Below are 24,118 nucleotides of genomic sequence, written 5' to 3'. Positions count from 1 at the left end.
TCACGTTGCCTCTTTATTTGCAGTTGGAAATTCTGAATGCCATCTCACAAACACTTCCTCTCACACCGTTTTTAAACAAGCTTCTACTGCACTCAACAAAATGAGCATCAAGAAGTCTGTATGCAGTGGCTGACAATTTCTAGGATTTTGATCTGCTTCCCACTGTGTGTGCACGTTTGTAAAACTCCTCAGGAAACGTGTAGAGAAGATACTGGGAGGTGAATTCTACAAAAAGTGAAAGACATTGTCCAGAGTATCATGGCTCAGGAAAAGGCTAAATAGCTGAATCAGCAGCTCTGCTCACACACCAGTGCACACAGCAGCTATTACACGAAACCACACGACAGCTTCGGTTGAGTTTAGTTGCAATAGCTTTGACGTAACAGTGAGAATGGGGATTACAAGACATAGGCAGGAAGAACGCCATCTTGTGTTAGCATGGAATCAGCACAGCTAGATTTGACTGATAGAGGTCAGCCTCACCTCTGAGCCCAATTTAAACGGCTCATTAATAAGTGAGCTACTGAGATCAAGTTAAACATGTTATTTGACATAAAGATATATTAATGGCACTTTCAAATAAAAATGCATTTCCCAGAGGAATATAATGAAGTAGTAACACTGAAGCAGGAAGCCCCGCACAACAAATATAAGCTAGGACATGCAATATACAGGAAATATATCTTCGAGAAAAATTATAACAAAACCAAACCCTGAATGGGTTAAGAAATTTCATACTTACCATTTTTGGTTAATCAAGTAAATACAGATTGGGTACGCTGGGATTTCTATCAACCCTGAAAGGGCTAAATTGGCATAAATACTTCCACCTAAGTCACCCACATTAAGGGTAAGACCATAGTAAACCAAGCTGCACACAAACCTGCGAAAGACAGAAAAAGAGTAAAAATCAGAGCTGCTGCTTTGCCTGCCAAATCAAAGCACTGGTCTGGCACAAAACACTATAAACTATATGTAGTATTTCACAAGATAGGTCTAAAATGTTTCTCTGCAAGTGTATGATGCTTTCTAGGTAAAGAAACCGTTTTGCCTCTGCACAGACCCAATTCCCGACTTATCACTTAAGTTTAAGTCAACACGTAAGAAGAATGTGCATAAACCAGAGTAAAGTTAAAATATGATCAGGATTATATTATTTGACTTGAGAAATGATGTCTTGGTCCTTTTTGTTTTCATCAGGTTTCATTTTAGTCCATACTTTTCCAATCGTGTGTAAACCCTTTCTTAAACAGTTCAGATGACACTTCTGCCCTCTTTCAATTTCTACACCCTTGTCCAGTTTCATTCATTCTCCAATTCTGATTTTTTACTTTTCTTTTGTAACCCTGACTGACTGTCTTATTCACAGAGAGGAAAGGAAAAAGTCACTAATTCATTCTGCAGGAAATCATCATTCCTCATTTAAGGAACAGAAAAACCTACAGTAAGCATTTGGAAAAACAACAGGAAAACAGACCTGTTTTGTCTGCTGACAAAACAATGCTATTTTTCTTAATCAATATATCTTCTCCAGATATATGCATTATAAAAGCAACTGTATGAACAGTAATGCCAGAGGACTCACATATCATATCATACATAAAGTTTATTTCAAAGTGGCAGGAAAAGACTTCAGGGCTAGCAGAGCTATCTGAAACAAAATAGGACTTTTGGAGAGGTAAATTTCTACTAGTAAGTGGAGGTAGTTCCTGCTCCTTACCACAGCAACTGCTAGCACAGGCAGCACTTTCTCTTAATAAAATAACAGACACTCATTAGACAAGGTAAACCACCCACCTGCTAATGGGCTCCTATTCACAAACCAAAGAATAACCCATGCGACTGAAAGTACTGACACATAGCACTGGGCCAAAGAGGAGGACAGCATAACTAATCTCAGCAGCCTTTGAAGGTCAGAAAGGAAGGGAGAGTTCTCACCTATTCCGAGGCTCAAAAAGCATGACAGAAATGCAAAGGTAAAGCACCTTAGAACTAGATTGTAGAAGTGGCTTCATGTTAGAAATGCACTAAGAAAATACTATAATACAAGGATCCTTTTTAGGTACGGTGTCCCTAATAATGCAGGCTGAGACTAATTACAGTCTGCAGGATAAGCCAATTCTCAGCAACATGTTCTCTCAAAGAAGCAAGAGTAGCACAGCTGGGCCTGTAAAGCATTTCAAGTACCAGGTAAACATCATGATCAAGGTGCGTCCCAAGAGAATCTTATATCTGAACAGGTCCAAGAAGCTGCCAGCCTCTCTGGAGCTCCTCTCTACTGGGAGTTTTAATGAAAAAGTGCACTTCTGCTTGCGGTTCCTCTTTGCAATGAGGTAGAGGGCATCTTCTGCTTCATTCAGTCGGCCTTGTGAATACAGCCAGCGAGGGGATTCTGGAATGAATCTGAAACACACATACATACACAGACACCTTTAGGGCTTTTCTCTTCTACAAGGCTGGACTTGTCTATGGAAATAAGGTTCAAATACATTCCAGTATAACAAAGAATTTTTCAAACAACCCTTCAGGTACAGAATTCACTTACTGAAACAGAGACAAAGCATGCTGAAAAGAAATGGAACATAAGTCACATGTAATTTAGATACCAAGAAATTATGTTGAGTATATACACACAATACTACAAATCACAGTATCATTAGGACTCTCAAGAGAATTCAGAGTTAAGGAGGCACATTACTACAGGTAATCATAGGATGTTTTTTAACACTAACTGGTTGTCTTCTGTTCCTCATTTTCTATCTTTTTCCCAAATTCTCCCCTGTAGACAGGAAAGCAGAAGCTGTACAAAGGTCATGCTCTTGCTCCTAATGTGCACTGTTCACTTAATAGGTCTGTAACTCCAACACAGCCTAATAAACTAATCATCTATTACTTTCTGATTCCCAGAACTAATTTAAATCTTAGTCTTTTGCCAGAAGCTTCTTAAGGTTTTTGCCTCTGACCAAAAGTGGCATTTTTCCTTTAAGTTTAAAAGAAAGTGATTCTGTGATCTCATAAAAGAGCTTAGAAAGAAACATGTTTTCTTCCCCATGATAAAAAAAAAACCCACACCCTGATAACATTTTCTGCAGAGTAATTTTAAGCTATGTGGGAGGGAGGCAGTGTGAAATTTGGAATTTAAAAAAATCCTTTCTTACAGTAAGATAGGCCTCTGAGCACAGCTCTGAAGTCCCAAGCATGAACCACTTCAAAAAATTGTACGTATCAATCTGAAAATTAAAAGTTTTCGCCAAAGGCCTAAACACCACTTTAAATTTTGAAATATCAGACTTGTAATCTCTGCTTTTCACCTCATGAACAGCCTTCAAGACCTTTCCTTGAGTTCTGATGCTTCCTTTGAAAGGGTATTTTGACTCTTTAGCAAAGAGCTTTATTCAAAAAATTAGTCACTGAAGTTAAATAGATGTTGGAAGGAAAAAAGCCTTAAGTTTAGACAGCAGCTAAAGTTATTTTCTTCTTTCAGTTACTGAGATTTTGCCGTGAGGAAGCATACAGGAAAAGAGCATACTACATTGTATAGCTTTCAGTGCTGAAGTCCACAAACACAGACCCACTACTATCCTAATGAAGAAGCCTTCTTCCTATTCTTTCCTAGTCAAATCTGAAAAATAAAGAAGGAAGCTGCCTATTTTTTCTTTTGCATGTCACCTTTAAGACCGTATGTGCAGGCAATTTTGGTGCTGTTCCTTCTGTATAAGCACAATTGTAAGAAAAACATCATGTTATCACATAACCACAAAAACATTTATGTATCTTTTAACATGTATATATAGTGTCTATATGTATACATATATGTATTACACTCTATAGCATAGCATACCAGATGAGTTTAGATCATCTACCTATACCAGTTAAAGAACAGGATGTGCTTCTACACCACTCTAGCGACTGTTTCCATCTACCAAAACAATGCACATACAGTACAATGTACACTTATATATTCAAATACTGCAGCACTGCTATTGAAAGAAAGCACAGAACATGGGGTGGCAGAGATTGGGAGAAATACCTTAGTCACACCATTTCATACCATCCTAGAAAAACACCTTGACTTAGGGGGATTTTTGGTTTTGTCATCCCATCCCCACCCACCCCCCTTTCTTATTTTTAACATCTATCTTGATGAAACAGTCTGAAAAGTAACTTACAGAGAGAGAAGAAAGACAACTGTTCCTTCCAGATTAACCACAACAGCCAGAGTCCTCCAGGAACGAATGAAGTAGCCTAATAAAGCATACTGGGCAATTCCCACAGCAAAGAACAAGCCGCCAATAGAACCTAATATACAATTAAAAAACAAAACAAAACATTATCACTCCTTTAAGGAACACTATTAACTCTCAACACATGGGATCAGACAGAAACTAACACTTCATTAAGAAAAATTCACTGAGCAATACAGACAAAACCACAGCTATTTGACCAAAGAACATTCTGTCCTTCACCCATGCAGGGCAGAAGTATTACATCTACTTGCAAAGATCAATACAAGTCCAAAAAGCACCATTCTACATCCTCCTCAGCCAGCAAAACCTCATGAAGTTATGTCTTGCAATTCCAAGTATAATAATGTTTCAGCTTTCTATGTGTAAAAACAAATACTACAAGCCATTGGAAAATTGGTTTTTTTCGGAATATATAGTATTAATTTGTATCATGATTTGGAAGATAACCTGTTATGAAACAGTCTCAGCACTGCACTTCTTTGGCATTTGTCACAGACTGGGTAGGTAAGGCCCCGGAGCTGTAACAGTATTATTCATATACATCGTATGTGAAGAACAGCCTCAACACTTGCAACCAAGACATTAAAGGGTGTCTGTATCTTTTGTTGTAAGGGTGATTAGCACATGGGACAACTTTTTTTTTTTAAACATATAAGCAATAGTTGTCTCATTTTTCCATTATATAAAACAACTTTTGATTTCTTTTGAGAACTGCCAGGAATGAAAGAATTGAAGTTTAGCATACAGACACTAAGTTCTGTTTAGCAGAGTCCAAATTTCTGATGGATAGAGCTTAGCTATCACAAACCTTGGATGATTATTTAGCTGTGCACATTCAAAGGGGATGTTTCAACTGGACCTTTGTCAATGTGAGTGATGCAGAAATCTGAATGGCCCCAAGTCATCTACTGTGCTTGTCTAAGGTTCATATTAAACAAAGCAGGGATCAAAGACTGTGGTCACACAGATCCTCAGAGTTAAATTTGCAACCGCTACAGTGTTAGCTGTGGTGTGTGATGCTGAAATCTATGAATTCTGGCAAAGACACTGACACTCAAACTTTACCTGCTAGGGCCCAGTAGGCAGTACCCACACACTCATTCAGCAGAACAAAGGCCACCAGTGACATCCCACCATTCATCATCCCTACCAAGAAGCGAGAGATGGCAAAGAATTCGTATGAGGGTGAGAATCCATTTGCAATGGCAAACAAGATGTCCAGGGCAAAACCTGGAAAACAAGGAAAAAAATTCCATTTCAGAAGAGTACCTGAAGAAAAACAGAAGCATTAATCAGTATCTTGACTTAATGTTCAGTGGTATCAGAGTCAACTACAACACACTGCTACATACCACAGGTTTGGGCAGAAATTTAAGTACCTAAAGCCAACATCATAACAGGGGAGATTCAAAAGGAGTAGTTCCTGATACATAATTTGCAGTACTAAGCCTTCAAATTCAGTTCACGGCAGACAATTTTTTCACATACATCAGAACTACTGTCTGGTTCCAGTTAAGATGGCTTTATATTTATCCCTATACAGAAGCCACAGATTAAATATATGACCAAATATCTCCCTTCATTCTTGGAAAGTAGTCCGTACAAACTAGAGAAGAAAAACGTTACCAGGGGACACTACATGGTGAGTTTGCACTGCATAGCAGGCCTGCCTTTATCTGCTTTGAGTGATGTTGTTCCCTCAAAAAAAAAAAAAGTTATCCATTGTCTTAATGCTACATGCTCATCCACTGACACACAACTTTATAAATACACACAGCAAACACAAAGTTCCAAACGTTGTTTGATCTGGGGACTGTAAAAAAAGCTTATGAGCTTTAACACACAATGAGGATCACAAATACATAAAAATTAAACCATACTGATAGGAGATAAGAGGTGCAACAATTTCCTAGCAGGCTATACTTGTAAGAACGTTGCTAACAAATTACTAGAAATATTAATTGCAACCTGTGGAGATCCCATAAGCATGACACACATGACTGTAAGCCCGTATGGTGTAACTCTTAAGTCCAGAACACCTTGACTGAACAGTCAAATATTAATTTCTTGCCCCTACATATATTCCTAAAGTGTACTGGAAAGACAAAAAAAAGTCACAGCACATTATTCACTGCTGCATATCAAGCTCTCAGCAGAAACTGGCTCTTGTCAATGATCGTCAGCGACAAGACACCTCCACTTTATTCATTTTGTTAGGTGGCAGTGATTACCTGTTAGATAGACTTTCTTCCTCCCGAAGCGATCCGAGAGCTGGCCAAAGGAGATTGCTCCAACAAACACACCACTGAAGTAGAAAGAACTGGCCGCACTGACTTTGTATGATGTGCTGCCAATTAAAAACCACTGGATAGAGGGCGGTGGGGAAGGAAAGGAAACAGAAGAATTAACCAGAATCCAAGCAGTTCACCAGCAGCTAATAGTTGGAGGGGAACAACACATACTTGAAGGAAGATCAAACTTTGCATAAATCTCCTAAGCATTACATTCAGTCAGTCAGACAGGCACCAAAACACAACTGCTGTCTCCCAGACCCACTGGGTGATACTAGCCAATTGCACCATTCCCCCAAATCACGTGCAGTCTCTGATTCTGAAATCAAGGACAGATCCCTCACAGAATACTGTAATCTTCGCAGCCTCCTCCCATTCTCCCTTTTATTGCTTTTTCTCACATAAATTTATTAGCTTAAATACAGTCAGTCCTACCTCGACATATGTCACTGCAGTGGGTAGGTATACTATGCAAAAAAAAATTGCGGTTTATGGCCAAAGATAATCCTGCATGCACTCCTCCATATGAACTGTCTTGCCACTGAGAAACACTTTGGTAGCATTAGACAGCTTTTCTGGTATTGTAAATACTCATCTTTTTTACAGTCCACTTTGCATCATTTCCAGTTCTTCTCAATTACAGATACAAACCTGATCTTAATACATTTGTTTCTTACAGACTTAATGTCTCAGGTTGAACCTGACAGGAAATTCTCTCTCCCACAAAACTGCAGAATGAAAATATGTCATGCTTTCACTGTTCAAAAGTTATTTCCTTTATTCTAAGAACTCTACGTCTTGTTTTTTTCTACTCCTTTTGCATCTTGAGATAATGTTCCCTCTTAGTGACACCCAACCTTTCTTCCTGTGCTGGTAAGCTGGTGATTATGTCATTATCCCTGCAATAACACTCTAATCTTCTCCTCCTCTACCAAAACCCCATTAGATATCCTTTCTAGCAAAGCTTATATTATTTCAAAGCTCAGTTATAAACTACCTCATCATGAGAACAGAGCCATGCAATTAAACCTCACCAAGATAAGGGAGCTAACAAAAGAAAATCATTTAGAAGCTCCAAGAAAATAACTTGTTTTCAGTATATGCTCAATTTTGAGTTGTCACTTTAATGGTGAGGTGTTTACTGATATGGTAGATAATGTGTCCATAAAGCATCAAGACTGACAAAATTCAATTTTGTGATCCACGTGACCACAAATCAGCTTTTGAAGCTTCTCTAAAATTTAAGAGCAAATCCCAGAAAAACACATTTGTATAATAATAGCATATGATATTAATTTTATCTGGAAGTAACACGGTCATTTTGTTTTATAAGAGCTACAAGAATCATGCCCTAACTTTTGGTATAAAAATTAAAAAAGCTGCCCACACTGAAACTCACTGACATTAGATGCTTTCTGCATCATTCAGGGATTAAGGGATAATTTGGCTGTGAAGCAAAATTTGTTCTGCAGATTAATCTCACCAGCTAAGCAGCCCTTTAAAGGGCTCTGCATAAAGCATGCTACAGATATATGCCTGATATTCATGAATCAAGTTTTTTACATCAGAATATTTTTCAGTGTAAATTTGCAATGGTGATGCTATTAGTAAGTGATGCCACAAGACACGTATGAAAAACATCTTCCTCCAATATAGAGAAAGCTTCTTTACACATCAGTAATGAAATTAGGTAGTGATAGATATTCCCTAAATAGGTGTGGTATCACTAAATTCTTTGTATTTAGCTTGCAAATATACTACACATTCAACTAAAATTCTGGAAAAAATGTATTTTAACAGTGGAAAAAATAGGAGAATCAACAAGATTTTATATACATGGGCCTTTACTGAGAAGCATGTTAAAGAACTTCAAAGCAGAATCTATACAAGCTGCCTTTTTTTAAATTTTGTATTTTTTTTCAAGTGAACCTCATTCTTTACCTGCATTTCTTATCTATGCAACTAAAATGCATAAGAATCTTTATAAAATTTATATCCTAAAACACTGCTAGGCTCTACAAATATGTCTGGCTTGTCAAGTTTAAGAGAATAAAAGATCCTTGAATAAATTAAAAAGCAAAAAAGAAAAAGCCCAGATAAAGTTTGAAAACCTTATTGAGCTTTAAATAATGCTAAAAAAAAAATCCACTGACCATTAGGATTTCAATTTAAATAGTGGCATAAGTATGCCACTTTTCCTAAAGAGGCGTATCTTCTTTATTACCAGAATAAGCAGCATGCCTCCTATACAACACTGCTTGGTACTATTCCAAAGCTGGCCATTTTTATTAATATGCTCATAACCAATAAAGTTAAGTGCTTTACAGGACTAAATCAGATAGCATTAATGCCTCTGGACAATAGCCATTAATTATCAAGTGGTACTACACTTGACTCAACTGTGTAGCTCTAAATTCAATTCTTGTAACAGATGCATTTGGATAGGGCTCTTGCACAGAACAATTTGACATTAACAAATACTGAAGGCCCAGAAAGGACAGGTGTTGTACACATCAGTGTGGAGTCTGGAATAATTTCTGTAGGGGCTGTAGCTAGACCATAAAAGACGACACTTGCAAAACAGAGGCCACACCAATAAAGCTACATCTTGTTTTGGGATAGAACGGGGGAGTTGCTTTGTCCACCTCACTCCCCACTGCTCATGCCTTCCCTCATATCTGGAGTTGCAAACACTGCAGGAGCCACTTCCACTCCAGTTCCTCCACCGCATGATGGATGCACTACACACATTTGACCTTCGCAAGAGAATCACAAGTGGCGGCCTGAAAGAGCTCAGGGTCCATAAAGGATTTTAGCACATTGTTACAGTGAATGACATGACTCCAGCTCAGTTGTGGAACCAGGCTACAGGATCCAATACGTAACTTCCACATAGAAAAGGTGGGAAGTTTTGGAGCAGAACTTCGGTCAGGATCTGAATAGCAAAATAAAGCTGGTTCTTGTTGCCAGTAGAGATATGATTACCTGTTCTCTACCTGAAGGTAGTACCTGTTTCATTTGCCAATCAAAACATGTATTAGTACGGAAGAAAGAAGCAGTACAACCAGGCCCCTGCAACTGACTCAATAAGATTTACTACTCACATCCAAGGCAGCGAAAACATGTTTCAGACTTACCTCAGAGACTATTGATGTGAAACTGCTGTTGAAGTGTACATGCTTATGCACCTCGCTGCCATTGGCGGTTAGAAGCCATTCCCCAAAAGCTCTCTGCTCACTCACTGACTGGTTGCTATGGCTCTGATTAGCTGAGAGGTCTTGGAGATCCCAGTGGTAGGGAGGAGTTGCGCCCACCAATGCAATCAGGATGGCTTCAGTGGCCACATACAGCTGGCATGAAAGATGAAAAACATCAAAGATGCTAAACATACGTCCAAACAATGCTTCCTCTGCAGTTGGATCAAATCAGTATTAAAAGATATTCCTATTTTATAGTTGCCTTCTATCACTATAAGGTGCCATGTATAGCGCTCATCTACCACATATCACACACTAGAGAACCCCAACTTCAACACGGTGGTTCTTGCACTTTATCTGTTGGTTATTTGAGAGAAAAGAAGTTCTCCTCCTGGCACCCTTCCTTCAGTCAGAGGCCCCCAACTCCCACACATACACATACACAAGTACGCTTCCTGGATGCATGAAAAGTTTTTAGTAGTACTAAAGAGACAAAATAAAACTATTATTTAATGCAAGTACATTATTATATCCTCTCCTTCCACCTGTGTTGTTCGTTCCTCTAATTCAATACTTGGAATAAATTTCCTCCTCGCTGTTACATATCTAATCGTCCCCAGTTTTACCAAAATTCTTTCCTATATTTTAATCTTCTGTGAACCTCTTTTACCCTTAAAAAAAAAAAGAAGAGGCACACCTGTGAAAGTATATATGCATTTTTCTATATATCTACACATTTATACAGACACAGAAGGTCTAGATTCAGTGATTAACACCTTGCTTTGATTAGGAAATAATAAATAAAACTGCAGGAAACACAGATATTTCAAGCCTGGTCTAGAGCTGGGACACTGCTGCTTGCCCAGAATAACATTCACAGGCCAGTGCTTTAACAGTCTACATTACAACTCCATCTTAAAACCCAGTGGTTTTAGACCTGTTTGAACATAGACCTGCTACAAGTTCTGCAATAGAAGACAGATGATAAACTCTGAGACACAAAAAAGTTGCTGATAACCCCACAAAGACCACCCCCAATCCTCCAAATAAAATTGCCTCGTCTCAAGCCCTCACTGAGGGAACAGTAACTCAGCACAGTACCTCCTGACAAGACAATAAAAAAGGATCCTATTGCTTCTCCTGCATACTACTTCCTCCATAAAAAAAACCAAAAACACACCAAACACTCAGCCATGCCACCTCATTCCTCAAACCCTGCTTCAGCCACCTCCTGAATACAGTCCTTGCTCTGCTCCCAGGTTCTCCTCCCTATGTTCTTGGGAAGAACATAGCCACAGGAAGTGCTCTCAGAAGGCTGCTACACAAGTGATTCTCAGAACTGGGAAGACCCTAGATAGGCACAAAAAAAAATAAGTGTGAGGACTTCCAAATCGTGATGCAAGCAACACCAGGTAATCCTATTCTGTTCTGCACAACAGCTGAGCATTTGGGAGTTACACCCAGAACTAAATCAGAATTACTACTGAATTAACACAGAGACCCCGAGTTATTACCTGAAAGCATTTTCTTTCTATCAGCTCCTTTTTGTATTCTACATGACCAACTATACTATAGTGGCAGGCAGTAAATAAATATTTTTAAGAAATCATTCTTTCTCCATTTTTTAAATATAAAATTGTTGAATATCAAAAGGAATTTGGGAAAAAACCACAATCTGTTAACTATGTCATTACTTAAGCTAAACAACAACTTCTACATAGACAACAATGAAAAGTAACAGGCCTCATCTGGGGAAGAAGGCAATGACTAAGATTACATGGGGAAAGAGGCGTTAAAGCTGAGTGGCCACGTTGCTAGGGATATGTGGATACGGTACTCAAGAACAGTTTGAAATTACTGAGAAATGAGAATTACAGGTCATGATCTGCGGTACATCCTTGTACACTGACTCACTCAGACAATTCCGCGTCAGGACTAAGTGGTAAATTTTTGCTTTTGTCTTGTGAAATAATAAACATTTTTGAAGTAGTTCAGGAAATAACATCCTCAAGGCATTTGGTTTAGAGAAAGAAAGCATAACACTTTTCATTTTTGCTCTAGGTGAAGCCCATCCCAGCTACAGAAAACTAAATTGAAAAAATAAGTGATTGCAGGCACACAAAGAAACACTAAAGATATTTTTTTAAAAAAAGAAAAAAATCAGCCTTAAGCATCCTAATGGCTGCAGCAAGCAAGGATATAGCAAAGACAGAAATATTTTCAATTCACCTGTTGAATCAGAAAAATGTATGAAAATGGAGACATGTTTTGATGTTATCAAATAATATTGTTCTATATTCAAGTTCACTGGAGTCACTGCTGACACAAGACTTTTTCCCAGTGATCATCTGCCTTGTACTTTGGGTAACAGGTATGGTAAACCTTCTTGGTTTCATTGCAAAAAGAAAACAAACAAAAAAACCAACAACAAAACCCCTCTCCAAAATTCATTTACTATTCTGAAGACCAGAACCATTTTCTAGAAGCGGTCTTAAACATAATGAGGTAATCTCTAGACTTAAAGAAATTCAAAATACAGTTTTTATTATTCAAGCAAGAGGCAGGAATTCATTAATGAATCTGGATACTCCCCCACATGAATTCTAAATGCTTGCACTTAGCAGTAACATAGTTGTATAGACTGGTGATCAATATAAAGCACTATCAAAACAAATAGAAATATAACAACTTTACAAGGTATAAAACGGCTACATCATATGCACTGTGGCAAACAAAGCCCTTCATTTTTAATTTGTTCTGTAACCCAAGTCAAGTCAAATTTGTCATTTAATGTACACCTCCTATTCATAAAACATTTATATTGGCTTTATGTGGATGTTAACAGTTCCCTACCAAACTCCCTGAACTGATCTGTATTAATCAAGATGAATACCAAGCACAGGAGAAAGAGGCAGAAGCTCATAGTGACTGATGATGAAATGCTGAGAGTTTTGTTAGTGTGAAGTTGCTCCTGTTTGTTTATATTCTGTGTACCTTAAAATTTTATAGTCTGTCTAGATTAGAAGCCTATGGTGTAAGGAGATTTACTAAAAGGCAACACCTTAACCTGTAAGCTTTCACTTTCTCTGCTAAGTAGAAGGAATTTTAGTTAGCTATTTATAGCTATTTCATTAACAGGTTTTGAAATTAACTTAAAATTAACATTTTAAAATTACTAAAAATGCCTGGAATGTCTTGACCAGCTTTCTTGATGTTCATTTTCATAATACATTACTTCCAAGAAAAATGGAGAATCTCTAGTACGACTAGCAAGGGAGGGGGAGGAAGAATTTCAATAGTTTCATTTGTGTATAATGAAAACACACACACAAAAATATCTTAAGAAACTCTTTTAGACCTCATGATTTACCCACTATGAAGCACAAATGAAAGAGGGAAGCAAGACTAATTTCTACTAAGAAGTGCTTTCAATCTTTCTAATCAGCTCATCAACTGTTCACAACCAGACTGGTCATTCTGGACAAGTACCAGCTGAAGCATTCACATCTGAACAAAATAATGAGTAAGCCACTAACATCTGACCTTTCAAATGCAGAAACATCAAAAGTGCACCTTGAGGAAAGACAGAAATTAAGGAAGAACAATGACTGACCTTGCTCTGGCAGAAGCCTATGATGAAGAGACGGCTACATTTTAGGGTTAGAGTAATTTCTACTGAACACATGACAAGCAGCTGCAAAGCTGGAGGGCCACATTATTTTTGAAAGTCTGATGATCTCATCTGCTCTCAGTTATTTCAGAAGGATGACTTGCCTTTAAATTCACATGATTTTTCCCCTCAGTAACTCTTCTATGTAGAAAAGCCCTAAAACTTTTCTACTGCAGAATTATCTGCTGCCGACAACATGCTTTTCCACCAAAGCATTTCCTCCCTTGATAGTACAGTAAGAGAGACAGAAGGAAAGGCTACTGTAGTTACAAAGAATCACCATGTGCAGAAGAACATGATATAATCTCTCAGACACTTAACAACCCCAACCCCACTCCGACAGAAAATATTCCCCATGAAGAATGTAACCACTGCTGATTAGTACCTGTGCAACCACACACTCGAAGGAACTTTCTGTAGAGAAACTGAGAAAACCTGCGCAATTTCAGTTTTTCAACCTTAAAATGCAGGCCTGCAAAATCCACAGAAAAAAGTCCAGTCTGTCCAAACCCATACATAACTTTGTTCTAGAAATTCTTCATCATCTACATTGAAATCTAACACTACACCACAACTCAGAGCCTTATCTCCTACAGGTTTGTGGAAAACATCCCCTTCCCCTTCTTGTCTGTTCCATACATCCAAAACACACACCTCTCAACTCTGTTTCATGCTCAGTATCATTTTGGTGGGCAATGGCAGTGGCAGGGGCTTGGTGCTCTTTCTGCTCAGACTGCCAGCCAACATGTGTGCCCACTAGTCAGGTGACAGCTGCAATCAAACAGCACAGGCACAGGGAAAGCCTCCTTAACTTCCCATCAACACAAGCAAACATTTGAGTCTCAAGAGCAAATAACTTCCTTGCACACGTTTTCTGCAAAGACAGTCCAAATAGCAGCCAACTCCTGCGTACATACATACCTTTGCCTGACAGGGCCATGGGAACACAGCACACACCTTGTACCTGTACTCCTGCCTACTTAATGATGCCAAAATCAGTTACAGCATTGGTGATAGGACTGCAGGATGCATACCTAGGCTCTTACCTCCTCAGTTTGAGTTGCTTTAACAACTATTTTGTAGTCTATCACAAAAAAATGAATCTATCCTTTTTCTGCCAACATGCAGAAGTGATCTTTACCAGCAAAATTTAGTGAAATACTTTCAGCTCTGCACTTTTATCACTCATGCCATCCTAGAGATCCAGTATTTCTAGGTAAATTGATACCTTTCTAGATTTCTCAGTTATTGTCGATGAACTTAAGACAGAGTGTATGTCAGAGTCTGCATTTCATCTTTGTTCCTCTTTCTCTCTGTACCTTCCAGCCTGCTTTGGTTATCAATGTATCTGAGTCACAGCCAGTATTGTAAGAGGTAAAAGTTCACACCTTAGCACACTTGTTTGGGACACTGCCAATGGATATTGGGTGAGTTTCTTGGTCTTGCAGAAGGAGTTCTGCTAAGGCTATGAGATGAGCACATTCTCAGCTGTGCCTGGACTTCCTCACTACCAAATGACTAAAGCATTTAACTCAGTAAAAATATGCAATAAAGGCATACACTGATTACTTCAGATGTTTCTGCTATTGAAGTATCCAGACTAAGACATTGCTCACGTTTGAATAAGCTGCTTTCCTTCATTTACTCATTTCAAGGACTTGCTTGAGGATAAGCAATTGGATCTACTGGGGGGGGGGAGGGAAGGGTGTTTTGGTTTTAATTAAAAAAGCCTTGGGTTTACTGCTATTTCAGAGCAAAATGATGCTCCAGAACTGAAAGAACAGATTTCTCCAATTTTGTGGTGGAACTTGCTAAATCAGTGATTTTTTCAACTTACAGCCTACAGGACTCAGAATTCCCTGAATTACTTCTTAAAGTTCTGGGGGAAAATAGTTAAGAAACACAAGGCTGTCAGCAGTCTTAAATTTACTGTACAGGGATTCAAGATATTCAGTGGGAAGTCTGTAGGGGGTCTGCAAATTGGAAGGTATTGAAGAGTTCTGGTCTGTCTTTATATATATTTTAAGACACCAATAACTGGACAGCTTAACACAAACAGTAAGCTGGAATAAGCTATACATACAACTCTCTCCAGCTTTCCTTACCTGAGGATCTCAAAAGCTTCACTGTGCCTTCCAAGGCAAATTCTTAACACCCTTTCCTCCCAAGCCCACCAGGATTAGGAAAATGACCAGGTGAACACAAATACAATGTTTCACCAGGTTAAGTCCCAAACTTAGTCAGAGATCATATTGTTAACAGACAAGACCTCAAAAACAGATGGGATTGCTCCAGAGGGTCTCCAGTCCCACCGGGCTGGTACTTACAAAAAGCAAGCAGAGGTTTTACTTAATGCATATAACACAGATGGAACACTACACTACCTACAAATAGAAATAGCTATATTAACTACTCCAGCTAAAAAAAAAGTCATGTGAGAGCACAAAAATTTGGGTCAGAAATAAAGAGCAAGAATCACATGCAAGCTGGAAACAATTATTCTGAGTTCAATTACACACCTACCAGTTCTACCACCTGAGAGAGAAGGAAATTAAAAGTCTCTAAAATGGGGGACATGTCAGTGAGGAGAACCCAGTTGATGTGGCTTGCTAATGGAAAAATACAGGTAATTTATTGCCTACAAAACATGGGAAGTTAGAAACTGTGTACACACAGTCAGGGAAGAAAGAAAGGGAAATAATGTGTCATAATACAAGTATTTTTAATCCAGTCTTTGCTATCCAGTAGAATGATGCCTGTCAACTCCCAGGCTCACCTTCTGAGGGTACTCAGAGGACAGACTGGCTAGATGGATTGTTCCAACAGAATTTGCCAGGCTGAATGCCATCTTGATTTACAGCAGAAGATGGCATTGCTTTATCTCCCACCAAATTCAAATACCATCCCATTGCACAAAATATTCTATGTAACAATAACTTTATCGTTAATCTGAAAACATCTCCCCATAACTTTTACCCACAGTCCATATAAAGATGCCAGTCACCACTGACACAGTGCCTCCCAGGCACGTTCCATTCCCAGTTGTTAAAAAGACGTTGCAATAAGCAAGGCATTCAGCCACAGCTGCAGTAAAGAGCCCCAGAGCAAGTTCCTTCTGACAACTTCGCTCTTTACACAGCATGTAGCCTTCACTTTTTTTAAAAAAGTTGTTTAGGTTTTTGTTGGGTTTTTTGCATTTTTTTTTTGTTTGGTTTGGGTTTTTTTTTTTAAATAGGCAGGACAACCTGCTTCCTTCCCTCTGTTGCTAGGCCTTCAGAATGTCTAATTCTCTGTGCTTTTCCTAAAACTCATGCTTCTTGCTACGCCCATCAGCAATAGTTCTGTTAAGGTCTTTACAACAGCACATTGAACAGGCATCTCCTAGGACTGAACTGCACAGAAGTTGAAGTCAGCCTTGTAAGTTAAATTGCAAAAGCTGACTAGATGTTTTTATATGGATACATGAACACAGAATACATGGTTTCAGTGTCAGAGTAAGTGTTGTGATCATTAGAAGAGCAAGAAGACCTGGTAATTGTGAATGACACTTAGAGCCACCTAAATATGAGCTCAGTGACACATGCTTTGCAGTGCAGATGCAGCTAAAGAATGGAAGGTCTCAAAGCTACAGCTCATGTTTCTTCTATACCTCAAGCTTGCTCTGACCATACTTTTCCCCTGCACACAAGCATAAATTTAAATCTTAGCTGTATGAATGATGCATTGGTTTGGATTAAGACACAACATAATTTTGAGGGAAAACAGAGATGTAGGCAGCTGATAAGGTACTCATGACTCCCCTCCACTTAAGATTATTTTTGGAAAACACGATAGCAAGTTGGCTATTCAAAAGTAATCGGCAAGGAAGCAGTTATTCAAATTTAGACTTCTGTGTTATATCTGAGAGTTAAGGACCCCACCACTAATGAATCACGTCACAACTCGGTGCTATTTTTTCAGGTTTTCTGCAGAACATAGCCCAATGTCTGCATTATCTACATTCACGTTTTTAAGATTATACTTATAATATCAGAAAAGATAAGTGATTATTTCTTTTAAGGAACAGTTAAGGATCTGAAAGAAGTAATTACAGAAAGACAGACAACACTGGGCCTTGACTATATTTCTGATTCTTCTAGCAGCTATGTTTTATTTACAGAAGGCTGCTAAAGGATCAAGGAGTCTTGGTTAGCATTTAAATCACTGAAATGAAATGTAACATGTGACCAAAGAACTACTTTTTTTTTCCTTAAAAGATTCCCCCCACCCAACTGGAGCAAATGGTAGGATCGGTCTTCACTTAGAAGTTCCACCAACTTTCAGGCAGAAATATTCTTAGCTAAGTGAGTAGCAGCATATCTTTCTCTGTGATTAATTTACATACTTACACCCACCTAGTTTATTTTTATTCCCAGGCAGGAATAAGCTATAACAGAACAATGACTTTTATTTAGTGATGCAACTACTCTAAAAGCCTTCATCACTTCTAAAAGGAAAGCAATACTATCCTTCAGCATAAGCATGTTCTGAGTAAGATACAATGCAGGCAAATATGTGGGAGTAAGCTTACTTCACGAAATAAGAATTTGGGCCTCTACTTTTTATGTTTGTATTCATGCCACATTTGAAACCACTGCTCCATGTAAGTGGCTGCACATGTCTGACACACATTCTGCAACTGCTTTTTTAAGAATCAGAGGGACTTAAAACTCTTACTTCTCCCACAGACATAGAAAAAAGCCAAACAGTGAGGTAATCAAAGTGAAGAAAGGTTACACAACAATTCCATAAATCCTTTTCATACCTGCCACCTTGCTTACGTACCTTACAGATACTTAGAGTTGAACTACGTCTAAGTAAGCGCAAGTAACTGGGTAAACAGCATACCTGTCATGAAGGCCCTGGAACACCTTCAGCACCCCATACCAGCGATTGTAGTGCAATGTGTGTAATACCTATCTCCTTCCTTCATTTTAAATTGTTTGTTATATTGCAGATCTGTTTTGCACTTTCTATTCAGATAAAGTCCTAATAGCACACCTCACCAAGGACTGGGGGTAAGCTGCCCAATTTATGATCAGTTCTGGCCAGTTCAAAGAACAGCTTAATAGACTCAAGCAAACAAGTATTATAAAGAAGATTCTCTGTCAAAGTATTTCATTTCTGTCATTACAACTAGAGTGTGATGTCTCATGCCATTGAAGAGGTAGGATGTGTACACGGGGTAGAGAGATGTCAAGAAACAGAGTTAAACAAGGTTATGTATGGAATCACATCTGTATCCTATCTGAAGGAAGACGCTACATTTGAATTTTCTAAAGATTTGGAATGAGCCTGCCTTACTTAAGCCACATGTCCCAGAATCTGCTTCCCCTCAAAACATTTGCACAGATGGGCTGATTGAAGAGCAGCTTTCTTCATTGGGATAGTCTAATGGTACAAGTCATACATGATCTTGCTGCCAACGGCCAAGAGACAGCAGCACCACTCATTATGCCTCTCCTTAAAATAAACTACTATTCAAGGAACTTAATGTTACTATCTTAATTGTTTTTCCATCTTCCCTTCAATTAGTAGTAAGTCCCTAAGATGGAGGGAAACACCACCCTTGTTAATTATCCATGCTGCTGTGCAATGCACATTACCCAAATTTAGGCAAAGCCTTTTTCAGCTGTGCAAAAAAGACCTCCCTTTTAAACTCAAACATGTTTTAAAAAGCCTTTTAATAGAGATATAGTAGCAACATGCTTGCATTCTCAGACTTCTGCAGGTTCAGCTTGGACTTGGGCAATCCTGTAGCTCAGATTCACTGGCAAGGGCAAACCTCTTTCAACCACGTATGTTGAGCCACAAGGGACCAAGAAACTTTTTTTTTCTTTTTAATATGCTTGTATGCTCTCAAGCATTGGATCAAAATGTGAGGTTTTGGCTGGTGTTGCTACACGCACTAAACAAACACCAAAAGACACAATTCTTTATTAATGCTCCAATATAATTTCTTCAAAAGGTAGTGAGCACCTTTCTAGTAATCAGTTGGTGTCAAGCAATTACTTTTAGTTCAAAGTAAAGTCCTAAATACTTTAAGAATTATCAGCTCCCTTTATTCCTCCCTCACTCTCTTAAAAATACACTGGAAATGCAAGACTAATTCAGCCTCAAATTCACATCATTCATCTATCCCTGCATTCTTCAGGTAAGTTTGGTCTTTGGGCAATCCCAAAAATTTTGCAAAAAAATGTTTCTCTACATTAGCTGGCATCACTCCATTATAAAATTAGCAACCACTGCTACAGAACATCCTTAAAAGTCTTCCAAAGTCCTGTTAAATTGGTAGTGAATAAGCCAGGCACACCTTAATACATTAACAGCTCAACAAGTTAATGAATAACAGCAGCAGGTAGCAAAAGAATAATACAAATCAGTGAAGAAGTGAAGATGATGAAAGAAGCAGTCCACGACACTTACACTTAATCTAGTGTTACACTGAGGACATACAAAAATGTTTTTCGGACTACAAGCAACCTGAAGGTTTTTTGGCAGTGTCAGTAAGCTCATTCCACAGGTTGAGTGCCAGGTCACTCATGGCCTCATGAAAACTGACTACCACATGGAAAGTCTCACTCATACAGCCATAAGTGTTTGGTTCAACTTGCCTCAAAGAAGTTCTGTGAGCTAAACTATGTAATTAGAATTCAGAGACCAGATACATTGGCACATCAGTAACACTACATGGTAGTAGTAGTTCACCGTAGAAATTTGTATGAGAAGGAAAACACTAAGATGAGGGAAAAACACCTATAAAGTATGAAACTCAAGAGGTCAGAAGCATGCAGAGATGAAAAAGCACAAAAGCCTACAAGGAAAGCAAGAACATCTGCTGGGAATACTACAGGGCAGGGAAAGCAGAGTGTTTAAGCTCAGTATATTTGCATCAGAGATGAAGGCACTTGACACAGCAAAGAGAAAAACAGAGTTTGCCCTCTGGTATTCTTATCTTTAAGAATGTAGAAATATTTTTTATACCCACAGGCCAATGTGAAAATACAAGCTAACTGAAAGAGCACATGGGAAGAGACGGGGGAGGAAAAAAAAAAGCCATAAAATGGAATAAGCCCATGGCAGAGCCTGTAATATAGACTAACAGGAGTTGTCATTCTGCAGCCAGATGCTGCATCTAATCCACTAAAGGAGCCCATTATTACCTAAATCTACAGCACACACACTGGATACATTACTTACCTTTGGGTCCATCCTCCAAAGGCTGATGATAAACCAGACAAAAGATTAATGCCAATTGTGGCACCCGCCTTCAATCTTACTCTTGCACATTCCAGTGACACATTACATAACTTGGCACCAATAAAGGAACACAGAAAGCAATCAACCTCCCAAGCAGGAATCAGTTGTATAAGTCCAATCTATTCACAGACTGAAAGACAACAAGCTTCAGATCTAAATCCCTTACAAACTCCTGTGCCTGCACAATCCGAAGCAAAGAAGATACATCAGTCTGTGTACGATCCCTTTTGGTAAAGTTGAAGGATTAAAGATAACATGAGAAGAAAAAACAGACCTGCAAACCTGCTACCTTTTTTCTTTAGTTATTCTGAATTAGTTCCAGGATTTGTAAAGATATTCCTGTTTAGTTCTCCCATGAGAAATGCAAGTTAATCTATTAAAAACTAAAATGAACACACAAAAGCATTACAGAACAGCTGACCCATACTACTTAAAACTCTGGGAATACAGAGCACTTGTCATGGTTGCAGTTTGTTCCAGAACATGACCCACACTGGAAAGAAAAATAACTATAGCTTCCTTAATCCCTAATCTTCAGTGAGCATACAAATTTTCTAGCCAGTCAGCCAGCAGAACAAGCTCTAAGCAACATCTAATTTTAAAGGATTATTCCGCTAAATCAGTTAAAAAAAAAAAAAAAGAGAGAAACAGTACAAGGAAACAGAAGCCTACAAAGCTTTTTTTGTTCATTGTCATAGCTTTGTAATCAAGTAGAGAGCTTCCAGCTGACAGGACTGGGCATCTGAATTTTCTTTGGTCATCTTACAATGGTTCTTAATACTTCTGTCATCCCCTTAGCCTCCAGGAGAAGACATCCTTAGCCTCATGGCTCACAACTAAGCTCTTTACTACAAAATACTGGTCAGCAGAGGCAGGAGGGATGACACAAGTTCCCCTCTTCCCTCCTGCAGCTGGTAAGTTTCCACAGTGGCAGTAAGCCAGCATTTGTCAGCCTAGTTGAATTCACTAGAATTAAGTTTTTGAAGAGTTAACGTGGAGTAAACAAAACTTCTGTCTGATTCAAACTATACTTTACGCCTAGGCCTGACTGTGAAGGTGCACATATTATCCTCACCTCCCCTCCTCACCCCCATGTGAACAGGTACAAAGATGAAGCAAAGCAAGAAGTAAAGATGATAAACCCGGCTGCAGAGCACATCACTTGGTCATGCAGTCTCTGAATGGTGTTTAGCACTCCACTGTTACTTTGGACTCAGTTTTTATCATGAAACTTAAGAGAGTTCCAGTCTTCTATCTCACCAAATACAAACTTGAGTACCCAAAAATGCAGAGCCTAATACCTAGGCTAAATACCTAATACAGAGATACTCCCTCTACATTCTAAGAGTTAGGTCAAGACAAATCAAAGTACCATAAGCAATCTTAGCCTATCAGCTGACTAGATGAGAGCTTTTTGCACACAGAGGTGTCAGCAATCACCTGTAGCTTTTCAAACATTTCCACCTCAAACAAGCCACATGCAACCTAGAAATCACTAGCGTAGGCCATCAACTCTAGGTTGGGTAGGATCCCCAGCAAAGCCTCTGACAGAACTCACCACCTTCCAGCCTGGCTCATAGAAATCTCAGTTTAATTTCACTTCTGCCACCCCTTCACCTGAAAAAAACTGAATACTCCCAATTTGCTCACTGAGTGACACAAGGCATATACCTCCTCAGGCAACGTGGCACAGATAGCATCAACCATTTGCCCCAAATTCACTCTGCAGAAGTTCGCTCTGCCTTTGGACAGAGGTCACCTTTGCCCCGGCAGCACAGCAAACTGCTGCAGGCTAAATCCAGAGCAGATGACCGGTTACCACCAGCGGTGGCCCTCAGCAGAAGACCTCCAACACCACCCTTCGCACCAGGCAGGCACATCCCAACCACCCCAGAAGGCAACTGCCCACAGCACCCGAATCGTCCGGGCGGGGACACCCCCATCCCGGCACTGCCTTTCCCACGGGTGCTCCCACACCAGTCAGGGCGCCGCACCCACCACCCGCCCCCAACCCTGGCAAAGGGAGGCGACCTCTCACCTGGAGGAGCACGGCCAGCAGGACGCACAGGTACACCTGGTAGGGTCCCATCTGCCCCACCAGCGGGAACGCCTCCTCCACCTCCATCCCGCTCCCCGCCCGCCGCGCAGCTCCTACGGGCGGCCGCCGAGCAGCGCATCCCCGGCCCGGGGCGGGGCGGGGCGGGGCGGGGCGCCGAGCAGCGGCCGGGCCCTCGCGGCGGCGGAGGCTGAGAGGAGGAGGAGGAAAGGGCGGGAGGCGGGAGGCGCCGCGCAGGCGCCAGGACGAGCAGCTGGAAAGCGACCCGTCCAGGGACGCACGCGCAGCGTTTTCCCGGCACCCGCCAGGGAAGCGGAAACGTAACTGCCGCCGTTACTGTCGTTACGAGCGTTAGCGCATGCGCACGATCCTGGTTTAAACTGGGTCGAGGGGGAAGGGAGGCTCGCGCGCTCCTCGGTCTGCCATTGGCTGCCGGCGGGGAGGGGGATTGTGAGAGAGGTGTGCGAGAGGGTCGAGGGGATGTGTGAGGGGTGTCTGGGAGGCAGCACAGGTGCCTTAAGCGGCCAGGTTGCTTCCAGCAAGCGGGCACAGGACTGGGGAGATGGGCTCTAGGCAGAGGGGGGTGGTGTCCTCATGAGGTGGAGCAACTCCAGTCATAGAATCATAGAATGGTTTAGGTTAGAAGGGACCTTTAGAGGTCATCTAGGCCAACCCCCCTGCAGTGAGCAGGGACATTTTCAACTAGATCAGGTTGCTCAGAGCCCCGTCCAACCTGACCTTGAATGTTTCCAGGGATGAGGCATCTACCACTTCTCTGGGCAACCTGTTCCAGTGTTTCACCAGCCTCATTGTAAAAAATTTTTTCCTTATATCCAGTCTAAATCTACCCTCCTTTAGTTTAAAACCATTACGCCTTCTCCTGTCACAACTGGCATTGCTAAAGAGGTTGCCCCCATCTTTCCTATAGTCCCCCTTTAAGTACTGGAATGCAGCAATAAAGTCTCCCCGCAGCCTTCTCTTCTCCAGGCAGAACAACCCCAACTCTCAGCCTGTCCTCATAGGAGAGGTGCTCTGGCCCTTGGATCATTTCTGTGGCCCTCCTCTGGATCTGCTCCAACAGTTCCATGTCCTTCCTGTGCTGAGGGCTCCAGAGCTGGACGCAGCACTGCAGGTGGGGTCTCACCAGAGCGGAGTAGCGGGGCAGAATCACCTCCCTCTACCTGCTGGCTACGCTTCTTTTGATGCAGCCCAGGATACGGTTGGCCGCCTGGGCTGCAAGCACACATCATTTGCTCATGTCCAGCTTTTCATCCACTGGTACCCCCAAGTCCTTCTCCACAGGGCTGCTCTTGAGCCCTTAATAGAATCATAGAACAGAATCATGAAACATCCTGAGT

The 24,118-nt window shown here is 40.3% G+C and overlaps 1 protein-coding gene across 1 annotated transcript in view; it reads right to left on the bottom strand.

The window, feature by feature from the left end:
- Positions 1-23,077, bottom strand: part of SLC22A15 (solute carrier family 22 member 15) — a 43,896-nt gene extending 20,819 nt beyond the window's left edge. The window contains exons 1-7 of the mRNA XM_075106944.1: positions 22,743-23,077; positions 9,676-9,888; positions 6,479-6,611; positions 5,313-5,477; positions 4,170-4,299; positions 2,188-2,403; positions 743-883 (exon numbers count right to left, since the gene is read on the bottom strand). Coding sequence (XP_074963045.1) covers positions 743-883; positions 2,188-2,403; positions 4,170-4,299; positions 5,313-5,477; positions 6,479-6,611; positions 9,676-9,888; positions 22,743-22,829 — 1,085 coding nt within the window. The 5' untranslated portion in view covers positions 22,830-23,077. The remainder of the gene's footprint in view (positions 1-742; positions 884-2,187; positions 2,404-4,169; positions 4,300-5,312; positions 5,478-6,478; positions 6,612-9,675; positions 9,889-22,742) is intronic.
- Between the last annotated feature and the right edge of the window lie 1,041 nt (positions 23,078-24,118).

Source organism: Phalacrocorax aristotelis, chromosome 1 (assembly GCF_949628215.1).
Source record: "Phalacrocorax aristotelis chromosome 1, bGulAri2.1, whole genome shotgun sequence".
In the NCBI taxonomy this organism is placed as follows: domain Eukaryota; kingdom Metazoa; phylum Chordata; class Aves; order Suliformes; family Phalacrocoracidae; genus Phalacrocorax; species Phalacrocorax aristotelis.
Note: the sequence above shows the minus strand (reverse complement) of the source record. Positions and strands in the feature narration are given on the sequence as shown.